This window comes from Loxodonta africana, chromosome 7 (genome assembly GCF_030014295.1).
Source record: "Loxodonta africana isolate mLoxAfr1 chromosome 7, mLoxAfr1.hap2, whole genome shotgun sequence".
Lineage (NCBI taxonomy): Eukaryota > Metazoa > Chordata > Mammalia > Proboscidea > Elephantidae > Loxodonta > Loxodonta africana.
In genome coordinates this window covers 23,937,084-23,958,680 of record NC_087348.1, presented here as the reverse complement: position 1 = coordinate 23,958,680, position 21,597 = coordinate 23,937,084, and the positions used below count along the sequence as shown (strand labels likewise).

The following is a 21,597-nucleotide window of genomic DNA, read 5'->3' as shown; positions in this document are numbered from 1 at the left end:
TCCTTCTAAGAAACAAACATGAAGATGGAACTGAATGCACTCTGTTTCACAGGATATTGCATTTATGAGTTGTCATCTAGTCCTTTCCAACTCAAAGCAATCCTGAGCCTGTCAGAATAGAACTGTGCTCTGTAGGATTTTCAAGACTGATTTTTGGTAGTAGATTATCAGTCCTTTCTTCTGACGTGCCTCTGGATGGAATTGAACCACCAAACTTTGAGTTAGCAGCAAGTACATTTATCATTTGTACCACGCCGAGAGTCCAACTGCGTGTAGGACCCATAAATATCAACTAAAATGTCAGTGTTGCCATCAGGACTGGATGCACACAGGATTCGGTTGAAGAACACCACTGAAGTCACCATGTTTGTATTGCGGGGTTTTACAGACAACTTTGAGCTGGAAGTCTATCTCTTTTTACTATTTCTTGCAATCTATATTTTCACTCTGGTGGGAAATTTAGGACTGGTTTTATTAGTCATGGTAGATTCCCGACTCCACAATCCCATGTACTATTTTCTGAGTGTATTATCATTCTTGGATGCCTGCTATTCTTCAGTTGTCACCCCAAAAATGTTGGTCAATTTTCTGGTAGAGAAGAAAACCATTTCATTCCTTGGATGTGAAACACAGATGCTGCTCTTTGTCACTTTTGGGACCACAGAATCATTTCTCTTGGCAGCAATGGCATGTGATCTCTACGTAGCAATCTATAATCCACTTCTGTATTCAGTTAACTTGTCATCCAGAGTCTATGTGTCACTCATCATTGCTTCTTATGTTGGTGGTATTTCACATGCTACTTTATACACAGTGGCAACTTTTAGCCTCTCCTTCTGTGCATCCAATGAAATTAGACATGTCTTTTGTGAAATCCCTTCCCTCCTTGCTATCTCCTGTTCTGACACTCACATCAACCAGCTTCTACTCTTCTACATGGTGGGTTCTGTTGAAATATTCACCATCCTGATTGTCTTGATCTCTTATGGTTTCATTTTAAGGGTCATTCTGAAGGTGCGTTCTGCTGAAGGGAGGAGAAAAGTATTTTCAGCTTGTGGCTCTCACCTAACTGGAGTGTCAATTTACCATGGAACAATCCTCTTCATGTATGTGAGGCCAAGTTCCAGCTATGCTTTGGACCATGACATGATAGTGTCTGTAATCTACACCATTGTGATTCCCATGCTGAATCCCATTATCTACAGTTTGAGGAACAAAGATGTAAAAGAAGCAATGAAAAAATGTTTGAGAGAAATTGGTTCATAAATAAAGTACATGTTTAGCTTTGTAAAACTGAAAAGAATGTAAGGTGCCAGTCCATAGTTCTAAGGTTTGAATCTAGAGAAGAAAGTGCTTTTAGTTTAAAGTGCATTTATCTCCTAGAATATTTCCAAATGAAGCATTAATCAACCTTCCAAGGCAGAATTTTACAAGTGCAGATACATTGTATCACATACATACTTATGGGATTACGTTCAAATGTACCCATATTAAACATTCAGTGACAGGTTATATTACTACGATTAATATTTAACTTCATCTTTCTCTTACTATAATGATGATGCCCTGAGAACTCTATAGCTTCACTTATTCTCACATTGTTTATAGTAAGTATTCAGCAAACATTTGGAAGTTAATTTTCCATTCTGAAGTCCCTGTGATGGACCTCCCAAAGATTACTAGCCCCTTATGCTGTCATACACTCAGATCCATCTCAGCCTCTGGATATGCCTTCTGCACTGCTTCATTGAACACCATAAACATTGATTCCACTATTAGTTTTTTTTTTTTTTTTCCCATTGTCTAATCACAGAAATTTATCAGACTCTTTCTGAAACTACTGAGAGACCAGATGGTAATATTTAATGAGAGTATACCTAAGGTTCAGTGAAAACAAACATGTAGCTTAGAGAATAACCTACAATTGGCTACTATATGTGTTTGCTCCAAAATCGGAAAAACTATTTCACTATTCAGATATGTTTTAAAAATTCTAGTTCATTTGCTAATTCTGCCTTTGTTCTCTAACTATGAGGAAAAACCCTACATTGGTCATTACGAATGAAACTTTACAACAATGATCATGGCCCAGACAAGGAAAAAAATGTTCTACATCATCCCAACTCTCTCCAGCTTATGCCAATTCCTTATTGAATTATTTGTTTTTATTTCAACGTTTTTTTATCTTACAAGTCATTAAGAGTAAAAAGTATGTTTCTCTTGATAAAACCTATTTTGTTCCTACCAGTGGTGGTTATCTTGTGACCCCACCACAAGGAAATCCTCAAAAACTAACAATCAAAACAATTTTCCTGTAAAAGCCAATTCTTAATTATGAGTTTGAAAAGCACACCAATAAGTTTCAGAGCCTCAATTTCTAATCTCTTCTGATCAAATATGCAAAGAGAACTAATATATTTCTATTGGAAGAAGGGATATTTGACGTCAGAGTGTGGTTTAAATATATACTCAAAATTCCTTTAAAAAAGTACTAATTTTCACAGATGCGGTATAGATATTTTATCTTTTAAAAATTATATAATTTGAAGCCCTAGTAACTAAAAATCTTTTCTGATTATGATTTATTGAGATGGTCTCTCTAGAAGGTAGGAATAGCCTACTTCAAAAGTACTCCTAAATAGGTGACTTTTACAAAACTCAGAATTTTTGCAGCATTCATAGATCATATTTGAAGTTTCTATTATTCAAATCAGGGTCTCAAAGTTGTGAAGGAAAGGATTCAGTCAAGTTTGTCTCCTTTGTTACCAGTCTTCCAAGTGAAAAAAAAAAAAAAAACATAATCTTGTGGGAAAGCAAGAGATGAACTGAAGGAATAAGATTGCACCCAATTGTGCCTAAAAATATTTGGTTAATAATCCAGCCATCAAATTAGACAAGAATTCATATCAAATTAACCTGTGTGGAAATTCCCATACTGTCTCCTATTTTTCTCTTAATAAAGTAGAAACCAAATTTTGAGGTAAAACAGTCTTCAATGATTTTTTATTTGTTCAAGTCAACATGGAAAAATGGCATATTTAAGTCTCAAGTTAAATAGTTTTATTCTTTATAAATTACCTCAAGTATCTTTCCTTCAAGAAATAATTGTTTGACCTTGCTGTCCCCATGGGCCCCTTTTATTTATTCATTTAATATAAGTTAACACATTGGTCAGTATTATAACAATTTTACATAAAATAAATATTAAAATTAATATTCGTTGTTTTGAATATTTAGTTCCTATATAGGTATAAAGGAGCCCTGGTGCTGCAGTGGTTAAAGCCTTTAGCTGCTTAACCAAAAGATCTGAGGTTTGTGGCTACCAAACAGTCTGTAGGAAAAAGATGTAGTAGTCAGCTTCCTTCAAGATTATAGCCATGGAAACCCTATGAGGTGACACTACTCTGTCCTATAGGGTGGCTATGAGTTGGAATTGACTAGACAGCAGTGGGTTTGGTTTTATGTAGATCTAACAGTACGCTGATACTGTAAATTGCATAATGGCAGTCATTGTGTCTGTCCTCACTACTGATCCTCAGGGCATAACATGCTACTTGGAACAATAATAACTATAGATATTTATTAAATGAATGGTAAGTCAATGAGTGAGTGATAGCTAATAGCAATAGTTAGAACTCATATGCAGCTGATTAAGGCACTGAGCAATTATGTAAGTGCCTTTCACATATTAAGTCATGTAATCATCATACCATTTCCTGTAAGTGGTTCTACAATTATCTCTTATGAGGAAACAGAGGTACATAAGTTTGCTCAAAACCACGTAGTTTTTAAGAGTGATAACCATATTCTCATTTAAGCTTCCTGGCTACAGAGGCCTCACTTTTAGACATTTTGGGATGCAGAATAAAAGAACACACCAATCTTTTTCCTTTATCAACTGCATTATTTGGCCTTTACACAATACTTTATGAAGTATTGAAGGCCTTAGTTAAGTCAATGATGAAGGAATGTATGTAAGGAGGGTCGGAGGTGTGGTTTCCATAGGATTTAACTAGTGATTGGTTTGGTTGAAACATGTGGAAGCTGCAGGTCATGAGCCTGAGTGATCATTAAAACAAAGATATTAAAAGAAGAAGATTGTAAAAGTGGAGTAAATTAGATCAATTAGACCTATACTGAAAGGAAGCCAAGCGGCACAGAGGTTAAGCACTAGGCTGCTAAATGAAACTTCAGTGGTTAGAAGCCATAAGCTGCTCTTTGGGAAAAGGATGCAAGGACCTGCTTCTGTAAAGATTTACAGCCTTGGAAACCCCATGGGGCAGTTCTGCTCTGTCCTACAGGGTAGCTATCCGTCAGAATCATCTCCAAGGCAGTAAAGCTTTTTATTTATTTTGGCATACCTATACTGATTCTGATGTTTTATAACATTTTCAAGGAAGAGAACTAAAATTCCAGATAGATATCACTCTGGTTAGAGTAGTGAAGTAGACCAAACAAAGGCACATTACAAGGGATAAAGGAAATAGTTACATCATGATAAAGAGCTGAATTCATCAATAAGACTTAATTTGAAAAGTGTATATGTCTAAAATAAAATTTCAAAACGCATGAAGCAAACATTATTAGAATTGAAATTAGTATATAAATATAGAATTATAATTGGAGATTTACACATTCCTCTCTCAGTAATTGAAAAAATAAACAGAAACATGTATTTTATAATTTGGCGCTGGATGGTAGAAATAGCTATGCAAACAGCATAAAAAAAAATAGTTCTAAATAAACCATCAGTCAAGGAGGACATCACACAGGAAAATACAATATATTCTGAACTGAATGAAAATGAGCCTACAACAATTCTAAATCTCTGGGGAGTCCGTCCCCCTTTTATATCTCAAATGAGACTGACTCAGGATAAAACCTCACCTTGTGGATTGAATTCTGCCTCACTAACATAACTGCCTATAACCCTGCCTCATAACAACATAGAGGTAGGACTTAGAGCTCACAGGAAAATCACATCAGATGACAAAATGATGGACAGTCACACAATACTGGTAACCATAGCCTCGCCAAGTTGGCAAACATTTTTGGGGAACATAATTCAATCCATTACACCATTTGGACCCCCAAAGTTCGTATCCTTGCACATGTAAAACACATTCACCCCCATCATATCACAGCAAAAGTCTTAAAATTCAAAGTCCAAAATCCAAAACTTCCTCTTCATCTGTGAAATCTAGAATACAAGTTATCTGCTTCCAAGTACAACGGTGGAAAGGGCAGAAACTAGACATTTCCATTACAAATGGAAGAAGTGGATGGAAAAGAAGGGATAATATGCACCAAGGAAGTTGACAGAACACATTACATTAGTTGTCAAGGCTTGAAAATAATCATCTATTTTCTGAGACCATTTAGGCAATGACCCTGCCCTCCAGACTGTGGTTGTTGGCCACACTCTGGATTCTGGGTAGAGGCCCATCTGCTCTGGGCTTCAGCTCTGCCTTTCAGGCCCACTGGATGGCAACTGTGCTTGTTTCCTGTGTTTCTTGTCTCTTCAACTTCTGCATCCTGGTTTCTTGGTCTTTTGACTCTTGGGCCTCGCTGCCAGAGTCTGCCCTGCTGGGGAAATTATTCCAAAGCTCTTTAGCTCCACCAATAAGTGCCTGGGGGCACCCTTCTCTGTCTGTAAACTTCTGCCGGAAGACACTCAAATTTCTTGCTCCGTGGGTCAGCTCCAGGCCTGTCTCGTGCTGGTCTCCTGGTTCTGCTCCTACCATCTCTCTGCTGCTGTTAATCTCTGCTGGTGCCCTCTTGCCATCTGTTGTGCCTCCAGTGTGACAGCTCTCCTCACTTCCTTCTGAGTCCCCATCAGAATTGTCTTTGATTTCTGTCCAGAATTCCACCAACAGTCTCTTCAAGGCAATCCAGGCTTTTACTATTAGGCAATTTAAAACTCTTTCATCCTCTACCCATTCACAGATTCAAAACCACTTCCAGATTTTAGTTATCTGTTAGAGCAGCACCCCACTCTACTGGTACCAAATTTGATACACATGTTTATTTATATCAACAGTCATTGTCCACGGATGCAACAGTCAAGAAATCAAACAGTGCATTGCGCTGAGCAAATCTGTGACAAAAGGCCTTTTTAAGTTTTTTTTTTTTTAAACAATATAATATCATCTTACAGTTTTGGAGGACAGAAGTCCACAGTGTGGTGGGTCTTTTTGTGTGTGTGTGTGTGTGCAGAAAATATACCCACCAAAACACTTGCCCATACAACTTCCACATTTTCAATTCAATGACGTTGATTACATTTTTCATATTGTGCAGCCATTATTTCTTTTTCCAAAATACTCCACGACCATTAACATAAACTCAATGTCCCCCATACAAAAACTCCCCATTTTCCCTCCCTCTCACTTCCGGTACCATTAATAATTTTTGGTGTCCATATATATTTACTTTTTTATATAAGTGAGATCATCCAGTATTTGTCCTTTGGTGACTGACTTATTTTACTCAGCATAATGTTTTCAAGGTTCATCCATATTGTGGGATGCATCAGAGCTTCATTTCTTTTGTACAGCTGTATAATATTCTATTGCGTGTATATACCACATTTGTTTATCCGTTCATCTGTTGAGGGACATTTTCATTGTTTCCACCATTTGGGCATTATAAAAAGTACTGCAATCAGCACTGCTGTACAATATTCTGCTTGTATTCCTGCCTTCACTTCTTCTGGGTGCAAACCTAAGATTGGGATTACTGGTCATATGGTAATTCTATGTTCAACTTTTTGAGGAACCGTGAAACTGCTTTACACAATGTTTGCACCATTTTACATTCCCAACAGCAATGAATGCAGGTTTCAAATTCTCCACAACCTCATCAATACTTGTTTCACATTTTTTTCATCATTGCCATTCTAACGGGAGTGAGGTGATATTTCATTATGGTTTTGATTTACATTTCTCTAATGGCTAATGGTATTATTTTCATGTGCTGTTGGTCATTTGAATATCCTCTTTGGTGAATTATCTGATCAAGTCCTTTGTCCGTGTTTTGGGGGGAGGGGTTCATACTGAGACAAATTTTTAAAATGGTAAAAGAATTAACCAATTCCCTTTTTTGTGGTATAAGGCTGTTCAGTTCTTTCAGCACCATTTTTAAAAAAGCATACACTTTCTCCATGGATTTTCTTCAGCATCTTTGGCAAAAATCTGTTGGCCATATATGTGTGTTCTGTTTCATTGATGTAGGCCACTATTTTTTAACCAATACCACACTGTCTTGATTATTTTGGCTTAAGGTAAGTCCTAAAATTAGATTAGGTAAATCTTCAAATGCTATTCTCCTTTTTTGAAATTATTTTTATTATTTTAGTTCTTTTGCTTTTTCTGTATAAATTGTGGAATAAGTTTGTTAAGATCTGCAAAAATATTTTATTTTAATTAAAATTACTTTATATTTATAGGTCAATTTGGTATTGCATTTAGTTAATACATTGATTGATCCCGACTGGGCACCTACCAGTATCAGTGTACCTTCCTTCCTTCCTTTCTGTCTTCCTACCTTCCTTCTTTCCTTTCTTCCCCTCTTTCTTTCAACTCAGATTCCATGACCAACATTTACTATCTACTTAGCATCTTTTTCTATTTAGCCTAGACAACCATGTGTTTTTTACAATGTTTCCAAGAATTCCCTAAGAACATATTAAGTATATTCTTAAATTTCTTAGGTATATCTCTTTATATTTGTATAAAGAATTTTCAAGACAGGAAAAGACCCTGTACAACTCAAAGTTTGACCTTTAACTCTGCAATACTTCTAGTATTCTAGTGTTCTGTCCCATAGAACAATAAAAAAATAAATAAATTAGAGTTGTCTATATATTGTCCCATCTCTCCTGGCCTAAACTCTCAATGACCTTACATCTATCTCTCATACCAATTTGATGCCTAGCACCTTATAACTAAGATGAGGAGTATAGTTATTTTTATTAAGCTATTATAACTTCTAACATGTTATTACTTCATATTATCTCTCTATATGTATTTACAGAATATTAAACAGGTTATACTACCGGGAAAAAGAAACTGGATTTTAGGGAATTTGATTTTTTAACCCAATATTAATAGTTAATTAGCATCAGAGCAAGAACAATGTTCTGCAGCATTAGATTTTCAATCTTATGTTATAAGCTTTTCCATTGAGGCATCTTTTTTAAGAGGCCAACATGATTCATTTTATTATTTTTATCATGCAGTTTATTGTGCCAGAACCATTTGCTTGTTCACTGAAAGGAAAAAAAAAAAAAAATCTGGTTGCTTTCTGTTCTAGAAGAGAGTTAATGTCTTTTCTCCTTGGGAATTCTCTATGGCCTACAAGAAGCCATTAAGAAGCTTATATAAAAATCCATACACATAATAGTCATAGTGAACTTTGAGTGAACAGTTCATTTCCACAGGTAAGAAGAAAAGCTTTTCATCACCTGAAAAATATTTTAGAAATGAGAACCTTGAACCTCACACTAGAATATACAACTTAAAGTTTAAATCTGAAATAAGTGATTCTAGTTAATTCGGTCTTATATTAGAAATTGTATCACACATCTTCCTGAGAACATAACAAAGAAAGCAGAAAGGACTCCTTCCATATTTAGATCAATAGATGTGTAAATCAGAAATTTGTTTTAATTTTCTTGATGGATGATGATCAGAATAGGAACAGTACAGTTATTAAGGTATATTTAAAAATCAAGGAAATTATGAAATGAAGAGCAAATGAGATTTCAACCTGCATTTGAGTATATACTACTTTAGGATCATAATTGCTTCCTCTTGGAGAATTAAATATTAATTTTAATTTTATTTTACTAATGAAGCCATTATAGACTTTTTTTTTTTTTAATTTCATGGTCTGTTTAAACTGGATGAATATAAAAAAAGGAATTTAAATATGTGAAGATATTATTTTTCATTTTTCTAGGGAACGTTGATTTCAGAATTATGGCATGATATAATGGAATTGCAAAATGGTCAAATGGAAATACTTTAGATTATGGAATCAGAGAAATGTGAGCCTGAATTCTCGCTCTACTAGTAACTATCTGCTTGACTTCTAGGTGGCCTCAATTCTCTCATCCGTAAAAGGACACTAAATTAGATAGTTATAAATTTGCTCTGTAGATTACGTATGATAATGTACACAAAATTCCTAACCCCTAGGGTCTGTTTGGAGCCCTGGTAGCAGAATGATTGAGTTTGGCTGCTAACCAAAAGATGAGCAGTTCGAAACCACCATATTCTCCTGGAAACACAATGGGACCATTTTACTCTGTCCTATATATTCCCTATGAGTCAGAATTGACTTGACAGCAGCAGGATGTTTTTTGCCTCTTTTTTTTTTTAGGTTTCGATTCACTTATTAATATATGGTTGCTGGTGTCATAGCTTTTTTCTCAACCTTAGTCTTTGAAATATTGTTCTCATTCACATGTCATAATTTACATTTTCTGAGTGTATAAGAATTGAGGAATTAATCTTATTTTACTCTTCTAGAGGGTTCATGTTTTGTTAAATATTTCAGGGTATTTGATTTTGTCTTTCTAGTCTCTATCTCCTGTTCATGTGAAATCAACTAGTTGTACACACCACCAGTTTTCATTTCCTTTAAGCTTTGTTAACAGAAGTGCCTGTTTGAAGAAACTTGGAAGCAGTAGTTAAAGCCCATACTTTTTCCTCTGCCGAGTTTCCGGTTCCCTGGATCAAAGTAGAGAATTGCTCTCATAGAAGCTGATATGGTATAAAATATCATTTCTTTCTTAACTGATATTCTCGCTCTGCAGGAAATATCAGAGCCATCAAGGGTGCCTGAAAATTATATCAGCAAGAGTATCAGGAGAATTTAGGCAAAACACACTATCGTTTCAGCGACAAGCCCAAGGGCAGCATGTACTAATACAGATGCATTTTTTTCATGATCCTTTACAGCATAGAATCTTAGGGTTCATTGAGTGCAACTCCATCAGAATGGTATTTTAATACACATTTAGTGTCATAAAAGCTCCCTGGTGGTACAGCGGTTAAGCACTTGACTGCTAACCAAAAGGTTGGTTGTTTGAACCCACTAGTTGCCCCATGGGGGAAAGATGAAGCAGTCTGCTTCAGTAAAGATTACAGCCTAGGAAACTCTATGTGGCAGCTTTGCTCTGTCCTATACGGTTGGTGTGAGTTGGAATCAACTCAATGACAACTTTGTGTGTGTGTGTTTGTGAGGGTGCGTGTATGTGCGTTATATAACAAACATGATTAAGGCAGATACTTTAGCTTCTGGTTTGGGGTTCAGTCAGTGTTCAATGTTTTGATAAAAAAGTGATTTTGTAACTCTATTGTGTTTTACACACCTAAAATTTAGAAGTTACATTTAAACTGTGTGCATTTTTCACATATATTCAAAAATTTTATTTAATAAAATATTTTAATGCCTCACATAAACACTCTGCATGAATACCTTGTCCATGTAGTTGAACAACATGTGTCTGAAATATTTTGTCAATCCTACCTATTTTTTGGTACAGATGATATTACTGTTCCAAGCTCACACTGCCACTAGGTGCTATTTCTGAGATTTTAATAGAGGTTTTTCAAGTCCAAATATAACGTTCTTAACTTTCTGTCACTGCTGTTTTATCTCATACTCATGTGTGAAAGAAAGAGGATGGAGGATTTTCTTAACAGAAATGAAATTTTTGTGAATTCCAAAGAATACATTAATGTGTATTTTATTATTTGACAAATATTAATTATATGATGCCTTTATATCAATTATCTTAATAATATAATTATTAAAATACAAGTAGAAGTTATTCTAATAAGGTATTTGTGTAGGTATTCCCAAGAGTTATACACAAATTACCTGAATTTACACAGAACTAGCAATTTAATTTAATTATGTTTTTTATACTAGAGTTCCTTAAGGATCAAATGACCATTTTTTGCTCTGTATCCCAACATTTAGGAAGCCACTTATTCTAGGTATTAGACAAATCTCCCTCATGGATCTGTGAAAACATTTTAGGGAAAACAAAGACATGTACTTTCCTCTCCTTCCAGATTAGCTTGTTCTTTTCTTTTAAAATGACATCTGAATAAGACAAAACTGTAGCAAGTGGCAGAGGATGAATATGAATCATCTGTAGAACACTGAGTGAAGTTCCACTCTACATGTGATAGATTTTTCACTTCTCATTGTTGTTGTTAGTTGCCCTCAAATCAGTTCCAATTAATGGTAACTCCATTTTCAAAAATTACAAAATCTTGTTTGGTGCTGCACTGGCTTCATGACTATGTGTATGGTCCAGTCCACTGCTGTGGCCATCATGTTTTTTGAGTGCCCTAAAAAAAAAAAAATTTCTTTTTTTTTCCAACCTTGGGGAGTTCCGGTAGAGCAAATGTTATGTGCTGAGCTGCTAACCAAAAGGTCAGCAGTTTGAACTCACCAGCTGCTCTGCCAGAGACAGGTGGGAGAGTCGGCTTCCATAAAGATTAGAACACAACAAAACCCAGTGCTGTCAAGTCAATACCGATTCATAGCGACCCTATAGGACAGAGAAGAACTGCCCCATAGAGTTTCCAAGGAGCGCCTGGCAGATTTGAACTGCTGACCCTTTTGTTAACAGCCTTAGCACTTAACCACTACACCCCCAGGGTTTTATAGCCTTGGAAAGCTGTGGGGCAGTTCTGCTCTGTCCAATGAAGTCGTTATGAGTTGGAATCCACTAGAGGGCAACGTGTTTGCTTTGGCTTGGTCCAAACTTGGTGGCTTATCTTTAGAACTATATTGGACAATATTCTGTTAGGATCCAAAGGGTTTTCATCAGCTAATTTTTGTAAGTCGATCTCTGGGCCTTTCTTCCTAGTCTGTCTTAGTCTGGAAGCTCCTCTCAAACCCATCCTCCAAAGGTGATCCTGTTGGTATTTGAAATACTCGTGGCACAGCTTCCAGCATTGTAGCAACAAAGAAGCCACCAAAGTAAGGCCAAGTGACTGATGGATGGTCATTTTCACTCCCTTAAATGCTGGAAAATGCAGATGCCAAATACCTAAGGGATAAAACACATCAGTCTGTGACACAATGAAGAAAAAATGAAAGTCCCGAAATCTCACTCCTAAATAAGGTGAATTCAGTGTTTAATTGTGTTTTAATCAGTGAGGCTTTCAACTGATACACAGGTGCCTCTTGGATACTTTCTTCTACTTTTTGTTGTTGTTGTTTGTTTATGCACTTTTCTTTATTCGTACTCCACTAAATGAGAAACGGTTTCATGGCATAGAGGAAATAAATAAAAAATAACCAAATACTACTTTGTGGAAAAACAGTGATTTTATTCTTTTAGGAAAAGTTATATTAAGCAGCTTCATTAGTAAATTTGGGTGATATTTATATCATACTTATTCCAGGACTCCATAAGAAACAACAACATATTAAAGAAATGGTTTCTTTGGGTCAGAATATATATCTCAAATCCACCCAAGGACTTGCAGGGCCAATGATCATACAAACAGAGAAAAAAACAAATACCAAATGCATTGCAGACGAGTTGATTCCGACTCATAGTGACGCTATAATGACCCTATAGGACAGCGTCGAACTGCCCCGTAGGCTGTAGTATTTGCAGAAGCAGCCTGTCACGTCTTTCTCCTTAGCAGTGGTTGGTGGATTTGAACCGCTGACCTTTAGGTTAACAGACAAGCACTTAACCACTACTCAACAGAGCTTCTTAGGAATAGAGAACCATCTTAAAATTGTCATTAAGTTAAACATTGAAAAACAGTAATAATGATATAATAAGCTGAAAAGGTAAAACAGACAACTTAATAATTTTTTTTTTTAAAAAGAAGAAACATAAAAAAAGTTAATACCCTGTTTTTCTCTGCATACAAGGTGCATTTATCTCCAGAATACCACCTGATACCCTGCTCACCACTGTTCTAAAAATGTCAACGGAATGGGGTAATGAAAAGAGCACATAAAATGATTGGACCATTGAAGGCTGCCTTCTAAGACAACTTGAAATGTAAGTCTAAATTATCCTGTTCTCTACTCGTTTGAGAATATTTTAAAATTAAATCATTTTCACACAGTTTTCCTCATTTCAATTCAATCCAGTCTAGTATGTGGTTAGCGCTGTTGTTCTCATTTGACAAGCGAGGACATTAAGGAAAGGTGCTCATGCACACTGCAGTAAATTCTGGACTAGTGTATCAGTGTGTACTTTCAATTCTATTGTTTCTGGATTTTGAAATTTCTCTATTCATTGGTCTAATTTATGTGGGTCTCAAAAATATAAAATTTTATATAAATTGGCAAATTTTTTGTTTGTTTCTTTTAACATGACAAGTTTAACTAACCAAGAAATGAAACCATTTCTTTCTTATGTTTATCCAGGAAGTTGTATCCACATGAGCCCAACTACGTTGTCACTGCCTATCACCTTTCTAGAGGAGCGAAGTGGTTCAGTGGTAGAATTCTCACCTACTGTGCTGGAATGCCAGGTGAGATTTCCATTTGTCAGTGGAAGCTTACATTTTGCTATGATACTGAATAGATTTCAGTGAAGCTTGCAAATTAAGATGACCCAGGAATTTTTATTTCTATTAGGAACGAAGGCCTGGTGATCAACTTCTGAAAATTAGCCAAAGAAAACTCTGTACATTACAATGCTCTGATCCCTTTGTGCATTTCTCTTGGTGGCAATGGCATATGATTGCAAAGTAGCCATCTACAAACCACTTTGACAACTTCCATCTTTTCTCCCTTTGTCATGATGTTGCTTATTGGTCCAGTCATGAGGATATTTGTTTTTCTTAAGTTGAGGTGTAATCCATACTGAAGGCTGTGGTCCTTGATCACCAGTAAGTGCTTCAAGTCCTCTTCACTTTCAGGAAGCAAGGTTCAGTCCAGTTGAGTTGGAAGCCAATTCAAAAGCAGTTAATGAAAACAACCCATTGCTGCCTAGTATGTTATTACCCCATTCTAAAGGAAAAAAAGATGAGAATGTAATTGAGTCCACTCTGTTTTCACAGGATATCAAGATATCGCCATTTATGACTTTCTAGTATCAACTGAAATGTCAGGGTCTTCATCAGGACTGGATCCCTACAGGTTTCAGTTGAAGAACGTCACTGAAGTCACCATGTTTATATTGCTGGGCTTCACGAATGATTTTGAGCTGCAAGTCTTTCTCTTTGTACTATTTCTAGGAATCTATGTTTTCACTCTGGTGGCAAATTTGGGACTGGTTTTACTAGTCGTGGTAGATTCTCATCTCCACAACCCCATGTACTATTTTCTGAGTGTGTTATCTTTCTTAGATGCCTGCTATTCTTCAGTTGTCACCCCAAAAATGTTAGTCAATTTCCTGGCAGAGAATAAAGCCATTTCATTTACTGCATGTGCAACACAGATGCTGCTCTTTGTTACATTTGGGACCACAGAATGCTTTCTCTTGGCAGCAATGGCATACGATCGCTATGTAGCAATCTACAAGCCACTTTCATATTCAGTTAACATGTCACCCAGAGTCTACGTGCCACTCATCACTACTTCATATGTTGGTGGTTTTTTAAATGCTACTTTACACACCGTAGCAACTTTTAGCCTCTCCTTCTGTGCATCCAATGAAATTAGACATGTCTTTTGTGATATCCCTCCACTCCTTGCTATCTCTTGCTCTGACACTCACATCAACCAGCTTCTGCTCTTCTACTTGGTGGGTTCGCTTGAGTTATGCAATATCCTGATCGTATTGTTCTCTTATGGTTTCATTTTTATGGTCATTCTGAAGATGAAGTCTGCTGAAGGGAGGCAAAAAGTGTTTTCCACTTGTGGCTCTCACCTAACAGGAGTATCCATTTACCATGGAACAATCCTCTTCATGTATGCGAGGCCTAATTCCAGCTATGCTTTGGACCATGACATGATAGTGTCTACATTTTACACCATTGTGATTCCCATGCTGAATCCCATCATCTACAGTTTGAGGAACAAAGATGTAAAAAAAGCAATGAAAAAATTGTTTCAGAGGAATTGGTTCGTAAATAAAGCACATTTTTAGCACATTAGGAAACTGAAAAGAAAGTTGGGTGTCAGTCCATAGTTCTATGGTTTGAACCTAGAGAAGAAAATGTCTTGCTTTTATTTAAAAGGGAATATTTTTCTTGTTCTAGAATTTTTTTTCAAATAATGCATTAATCAACCTTCAAAGGCAGAAGTTTACAAGTGCAGATCGGTTGTATCATCTATATGCCTATAGGATTATTTTCAAATTTACTGACATTAAACTTTCATTGGTGCTTTTATGTGACTATGATTAGTTTTTGTTTAACTTGCTTTTGCTTAGCATAAAGATGATGTCTTGGGAACTCTATGACTCCACACATTCTCACACTGTTTAAAGTAAGTCTTCAGGAAACATTTGGAAGTTCATTTCCCATTCTGGAATCCCTCTGAAGGACTTCTTAAAGATTACTATCCCCTTATTCTTTCACACAGTCACATCCATCTAGGCCTTGTGTATGCCTTCTGCACTGTTAGGTGCAGCACCAGAAACATTGATTCCATTATTATAGTTTTCCTTTGCTGTTGTCCAATCACAAAATTGATTGGACTCATTCTGAAATTCCGGAGAGTCTAGGTGGTAATATTTATTTAGAGTATACCTCAGACTCAGTAAAAACAAATACATAGCTTAGAGAATAATCTACCACTGGCTACTACGTGTGGTTGCTCCAAAAACAGTACCATGATGAATGATGAAGAAATTGACGTTGTGAAGGATTTCATTCTACTTGTGTCAGTAATCAGTGTACAAGGATGCAACAGTAAAGAAATCAGTGTATTGAATTGGGCAAATCTACTGCAAAATGCCATTCTTATGTTTTATTTATTTATCTATTCATTTTGTTAATGACATAGTCTTATCTTACAGTTCAGAGGTCAGGAGTCCAAAGTGCGTCATTTTAGTTTTATTATTATTGTGCTGTTAATATACCCACCAAAGCGTTCACCAATACAAATTCCACATTTACAATTCCAGAACTTTGATTGCACGTTTCAAGTTGTACAACCATTATTGTTCTCTTTTTCCAAAATATTCCACCACCATTAATAGAAATTCAATGCCTCCCATATGAAAAATTCCCCTTTTTCCGTCTATCTCACCTCTGGTGCCACTAAAATTCTTTTTTGCTATTGTTAGATGCCAGAGAGCTGGTTCTGACTCATAGCAACACTATGTACAATAGAACAAAGCAGGACTTGGCAACGTTTTGTTTTGTTGTACATAGGGTTGCTATGAGACAGAACTGACTCAATGATACGGAACAACAACTACAGTGACTAATGATATTATTTTCATGTCCCTTCTGGAAATTTGAATACCCTCTTTGGTGAACTGTCTACGCAAGTCCTTTGCCCCAATTTTTTTTTTTTTTTGGTGGGGGTGATGCACAGGCTTGGTTTCTTTTGGTTGTTAAGTTGCAGGAGTTCTGTATGTATTTTGGATATTAGGCCCTTATCTGATATTAAAAAAAAAAAGTTCCCTAAAATTTTCTCCAAATTTGTAGGTTATCTTTTTTAGTTTGTAGATAAAGACCTTTGATGTACAAAAATATTTAATTTTTATGAGGTCCCGTATATCTATTTAGATTTTGCCGTTCCAGTTTTTTTTTTTTTAATCGTATCTGATGATCTATTGTTAAACGCTATGTCTTAGTTATCTAGTGCTGCTTTAACAGAAATACCACAAGCGGATGCCTTTCACAAAGAGAAGTTTATTCTCTCAGTCTGTTGTTGTTACTTGCCATCGAGTTGATTTTGACTCTTAGTGACTCTATGTACAAAGGATTGAAACACTGCCCCGTCCTGTGTTATCATCACAACATTTGTTAGGTTTAAGCCCCTTGTTGCAGCCACTGTGTCAGTCCATCTCACTGAGAGCCTTCCTCTTTTTGGCTGACCCTCTACTTTACCAAGAATGATAGCCTTATCCAGGGATTGATGCCTTCTGATAACATGTCCAAAGTAGGTGAGATGTAGTCTCACCTTTCTTGCTTCTAAGGAGCATTCTGATTGTACTTCCAAGACAAATTTGTTCTTTCTTTGGCAATTCATGATACATTCAATATTCTTTGCCAGCTCCACAATTTAAAAGCTTCCATTCTTCTTCGGTCTTCCTTAATCATGGTTCATCTTCCTTTGACAACTTCAATCTTTTTTCCTTTTATCATGGTATTGCTTATTTGCCAGTTGTGAGGATTTTTGTTTTCTTTCAGTTGAGGTGTAATCCATGCTGAAGGCTGTGGCCTTTGATCACAAATAAGTGCTTCAAGTCCTCTTCACCTTCAGCAAGGAAGATTTTGTCATCTGCATAACACAGGTTGTTAATGAGACTTCCTCCAAACCTGTTGCCCATTCTTCTTCATGTAAACCAGTTTTTCAGATTATTTGCTTAGGATACAGATGGAATAGGTATACTGAAAGCATATAAACCTGGTGCATACCTTTCCTGACTTTAAACTAAGCAGTATCCCCTTGTTCTGTTTGAATGATTGCCTCTTGACTTACTTACAGGGTCATCATGAGTACAATTAAGTGTTCTATAATTCCCATTCCTCACAATGTTATCCATAATTCATTATGATCCACACAGTCCAATGGCTTTGCAGAGCCAATAAAACACAGGTAAACATCTTTCTGGTATTCTCTGCTTTCAACTTGGATCCATCTGATATCAGCAGTGATACTCCTGGTCCCACATCATCTTCTGAATCCAGTTTGAATTTCTGCTGTCGCCCTGTCTATAAAATGTTGAAGTTACTTTTAATAATTTTCAGTGACATTTTACTTGTGTGTGATACTAATGATATTTTTCGATAATTTCCCAGAGTCTAGAAGGCTAGAAGTTCAACTTCAGGGTGCCAGATCTAGGGGAAGTCTTTCTCTCTCTCGGCTCTGGAGGAAGGTCCTTGCCATCAATCTTCCCTTTGTCTAGGGGCTTCTCTGGGCAGGAACCCTGGCTGCACAGACCACCCTCTCTCCCTGGCATTGCTTTCTTTGTGGTATGAGGTCCACCACTGTCTGCTTGCTTCCCTTTCATCTCTTGTGAGATAAAAGGTGGTGCAAGCCACACACTAGGGAATCTCCCTTTACACTGCATCAGGGATGTGACCTGAGTAAGGGTGTTACAGCCCACCCTAATCCTCTTTAACATAATTTAATCTTGCCTCATTAACCATAGGCAAAGATAAGGATTTACAACATACAGGAATATTACATCAATCACAAAATGGAGGATAACCACACAATACTGGAAATCATGGCCTAACCAAGTTGACACATATTTTTGGTAGACATAGCTTAATCCATGACACTACACTCTTTGGCTCCACGAAATTTATGACCTTGCCACATTGAAAACACATTACCTCGTCATATCATAGCAAATGTCTTAAATCATCTTCAAGTCCAAAATTCAAAAATTCTTCCCCAACTGTAAAATCTATAATACAATTTATTAGCTTCCAAAGTGCAACGGTGGAACAGGTACAAACTAGAGATTTCCATTACAAATGGAAGTAATTGGAGGGAAAGAAGGGATAAGAGACATCAAGCAAGTTAGCAGAACATATTACATTAGCACTCAAGGCTTTGAAAATAATTCTCTGTTCTCTGAAACTGTTTAGGCAATGGCCCTGCCCTCCAGACTCTAAGTATTGACCACACTGTCTGGATTCTTAGTGGAGGCACCTCGATCCTGGGCTTCAGCTCCACCTTCCAGGCCTACTAGGATGGCAACTCTGCTCCCTAGGCTTTAGGTGCACTATTCTCCTAGTCCACCTGAGGGTTGATTCCACCCTTAGTAACACCAGAGGTCATGGTTCCACCCTCTGAGATGCCAGAAGCTTTTGAGACTGGGGCAACTTCGCTTTTTGTGTTCCTTTTCTCTTCAGCTTCTGCTTCCTGTTTCCTTGGCCTCTCAGCCCCTCAGGCCTCACCAAGTGTCTCTGCCCTGCTGTAGCAAGTGTTCCAAAGCTCTGTAGTACCAATGACAAGTGAATGTATGCACCCCACTCCACCAGTAAACTCTGGCTGAGAGGTACTCAGCATTCTTTTTCAGTGGGTCAAAAAGCCTAGTTCCACCAATAAATTCCAAGAGTCAGCCCACTCCTCAAGGAAGCTTCCTGCACTAAGACACTCAGCTCTCTCGCTCCATGGGTGGGCTTCAGCACCATCTTACACTGGCTTTCTGCTTCTGCTGTTGACAATTCTCTGTCACAGCTAGTCTGTGCCATTGCTTCTCGCACTCTGTCTCCATTATAACAGCTCTCCTTCCTTCTGAGTTCTCTATACATTCACAGTTTCAAAACCGCTTCCACATTTTAGGTATCTGTTAGAGCATCACCTCACTCCCTGTAACAAATTCTAACTTAGTTATCTAGTGCTGCTATAACAGAAATACCCCAAGTGAATGGCTTGAACAACCAGAATTTTATGCTTTCACAGTCTAGAAGGTTAAAATCCAAGTTCAGGGTGTCACGTGTAGAGAAAGGCTTTCTCTGTTTTCTCTGAAAGAATATCTTTGCCATCAGTATTCCCCTACTCTAGGAACTTGTCTGCACAAGAACCCCAGCTACAAAGGACGTGCTCTGCTCCCTGCGCTGCTTTCTTGGTGGTTTGAGGTCCTCCACTCTCTGCTCACTTCCTTCCATCTCTTGTAAGATAAAACGTGATGCAGAACACACCCCACGGAAACTCCCTTTACCTTGCATCAGGGATGTGACCCGAGTAAGGGTGTTACATCCCATCCTAATCCTCTTTAACATAAACTAATCTTGCCTCATTAACCACAGACAGAGATTAGGATTTGTAACACATAGGAAAATGACATGAATCACAAAATGGAGGACAACCATACAATGCTGGGATTAATGGCCTAGCCAAGTTGACACATATTTTGGGGGGACACAATTCAATCCATGACACACTGCATCCTAAAGCCTCACTCTCACCTTTTCTCGTAATAATTTTAGTTTTCCCAGATCTCTGATCTATTTTGAATTGATTTTTGTGTGTGGTATAAGGCCTGGATACTGTTTCATTCTTCTGCATGTGGAAATTCAATTTTCCCAGCACCATTTCTTGCAAAGACTCTTCCTTCCCCATTGAATAGTTGACCATAGGTGTGTGGATTTATTCCTGGACTTTCATTTGCATTCCTTTGGTTTATACCTCTATTATTATACCAGTACCAGAGGGTTTTAATTACTGTAATTTTAGTATATTATGATATTAGGACATGTTATCCCTCCTGCTTTAGTCTCGTTCTTCAAGATTGCTTCAGCAATTCCAGGTCCTTTGCCCTTCTATGTAAATTTGAGGATTGTGTTTTTTTCCATTTATGCAAAGAAGGCTGTTGTAATTTCAATGGCAATTGCAAGAAGCTCATTTTAATAATATCAAGTTTTTCAATCCATTAGCAGAGAACTGTCATATCTTATTTAGGTCTTCTTTAATTTCTTTCGGTAATGTTTTATAGCTTTCAGTGTATAAGCCTTTCACTTCCTTGGTTAAATTTATTTCTAGGTTTTTTATTCTTTTAGATGTTGTAAATAGATTTGCTTTCTAAATTTCCTTTGGGGAGAAATGGTTTCTCTGACATGGCTTTCTGGCCCAGCGTTTACAATCCGCTTGTTATGGATTGAATTGTTTCCTCCAAAAGTGTGTGTCAACTTAGCTAGGCCATGAATCCCAGTTTTGTGTGATTGTTCATCAGTTTGTCATCTCATGTGATTTTGCTATATGTTATAAATCCTAATTCTATGATGTTCATGAAGCAGGATTAGAGGCAATTATGTAGATGATGCAGGACTCAATCTACAAGATTAGATTGTATTTTCAGTCAATCTCTTTTGAGATATAAAAGAGAGAAATGAGCAGAGAGACAGGAGGACCTTCTACCACCAAGAAATTAGAGCCTGAAACAGAGCACATTCTTTGCATCCAGAGTTCCTGCACTGAGAAGCTCCTAGACCAGGGAAAGATTGATGACAAGATCCTTCTCCGGCACCTGACAGAGAAGGAAGGCCTGTGCCTGGAACTGGCACCCTGAATTTGGACTACTAGCCTCCTAGACTATGAGGGAATTTGTTTTCTCTTTGTTAAAGCTACCCACTTGTGGTGTGTCCCCACCAATGATGACTTCACCAGGGCCTGGCTGTTCACAAAGTCTGAGCCTCACTGTTCTCAACACATGCTTCCTCCTGAGACTTACGGTATCAGAGTGGAGGTGCACCAGAGGGCCCTTTCTTTATTCTTTGTGCTCAGGCTTCCCTGCCTGTGATGCCTTCACTAGGGCCTGGATGTTCACAAAGTCCGGACTTCACTCACTCTGTACCCGTTTCTGCTGTCCCAAGATGGCCTGAAAAGATCCTATACAACTCAAACTGTTTGATATCTGCCAGATATCTGATATTCTATCACATAGAATATTAAGTTTTCTGTATAAAACCCTGTCTCTCCTGTTATAACTTTCTATCCATGTGTTGACAGTAAAATTATGTC

The 21,597-nt window shown here is 37.2% G+C and overlaps 2 protein-coding genes across 2 annotated transcripts; both read left to right on the top strand.

Moving 5' to 3' along the window:
• The first annotated feature begins 262 nt into the window (after nt 1-262).
• LOC100671056 (olfactory receptor 5T3-like) lies at nt 263-1,665 on the top strand. Its single transcript, XM_010602201.3, has one exon. The coding sequence runs from the start codon at nt 298-300 to the stop codon at nt 1,264-1,266; it is 969 nt and encodes a 322-aa protein (XP_010600503.2). The 5' UTR covers nt 263-297; the 3' UTR covers nt 1,267-1,665.
• A 12,439-nt stretch (nt 1,666-14,104) lies between these two features.
• On the top strand, nt 14,105-15,091 carry LOC100671341 (olfactory receptor 5T1-like). Its single transcript, XM_003422996.3, has one exon. The coding sequence runs from the start codon at nt 14,105-14,107 to the stop codon at nt 15,089-15,091; it is 987 nt and encodes a 328-aa protein (XP_003423044.1).
• Nucleotides 15,092-21,597: the final 6,506 nt, after the last annotated feature.